General features: G+C 45.9%; 1 protein-coding gene across 1 annotated transcript; it reads right to left on the minus strand.

Annotated features, from left to right (window-relative positions):
• Positions 1-44: 44 nt before the first annotated feature.
• On the minus strand, positions 45-752 carry LOC105462022 (ATP synthase subunit alpha, mitochondrial-like). The gene is made up of 2 exons (XM_011708543.1): positions 558-752; positions 45-203 (listed from the first exon to the last, which is right to left on the minus strand). The coding sequence occupies exons 1-2, from the start codon at positions 621-623 to the stop codon at positions 45-47; spliced, it is 225 nt and encodes a 74-aa protein (XP_011706845.1). The 5' UTR covers positions 624-752.
• Positions 753-941: the final 189 nt, after the last annotated feature.

Here is a 941-nt window from a genome sequence, read left to right on the forward strand (position 1 = left end):
AAAAAAAAAGAGATGTTCAAAAGTGTATCATATCAATTTGGATATCAAATAACATGACAATTTATTTCTCTGACGAGGTTGTAGCTCACCTTTGGTGCTGTTCCAAGGATACGCTCCTCCAGGATAGCAGAAATTTCTGCTGAGCGGCGGCTGCAGGAGACATGATATTTGCGGGAAACTATGGTAATCGCAGGCCAATTGATCTGAAGCACGAAAAAGTATACATGTACATGTACCTATAATAATAGTCAAATATTCCGCCGAAATTCTTGTTACATAACTTGCTCTGCTCTAACACACTTTACATAATAACACAATATATCATCAACGTCACTGGCCTCGTACGAATATTAATCGGTTTGTGAATCGAAACGCTCGCTTTATTTCCTATCTACGGTCTTTGCACGATCGAAAACGACGAGAGTGGGACGAAGACTGGAGCACAGGGCGATTTTGACAAAGTGAGAAAAATGTCGACACGTTTCCACCGGGTACGCGGCCACTCGATGGCCGTGAGAGGCCGTATTTAACGAGAAAGAAGGATTCCTCCAATTTACCTGGGCCGTGGTATTCGGCAGATGCCTGGCCAAGGATGAGGCTAGACGTAAGGATAGGAGTGCCATTTTCCGGCGGCCAGGCTATGCGAATTAACGTGAGAGCGTAAAGACGACGACCGATCGACTCGAGAACAGAAGAACGTCCGCCGTATTAACCGTATACTCGACGTTGACTCTCGAGTCTCGTCCAATCCTCCTCCTCCTGTCCACTTCCCCAGCCAGCTGTCCTATCATGCGCACTGCAGGAAATCGCCGGCCATCGATTCGCCTCGTGTCCAACACGAACGTTTCCGATCAATTTTTCGGCACTTCTCAATCCAAATTCATCCGCTGCGCATTGTAAATATGAAAATTACAATTTTTCGTATGCCGTCTTCTGCTTGA

The sequence above is a fragment of the Wasmannia auropunctata genome, unplaced genomic scaffold (genome assembly GCF_000956235.1).
Source record: "Wasmannia auropunctata unplaced genomic scaffold, wasmannia.A_1.0 LD272691.1, whole genome shotgun sequence".
Classification (NCBI taxonomy): Eukaryota; Metazoa; Arthropoda; class Insecta; order Hymenoptera; family Formicidae; genus Wasmannia; species Wasmannia auropunctata.

Excerpts from the sequence above, each read along its gene's own strand:
- LOC105462022 (XM_011708543.1), bottom strand. The coding sequence starts at position 623 with ATGGCACTCCTATCCTTACGTCTAGCCTCATCCTTGGCCAGGCATCTG. Across the intron at positions 204-557 it reads TGCCGAATACCACGGCCCAG|ATCAATTGGCCTGCGATTAC; the intron begins GTAAATTGGAGG and ends TTCGTGCTTCAG.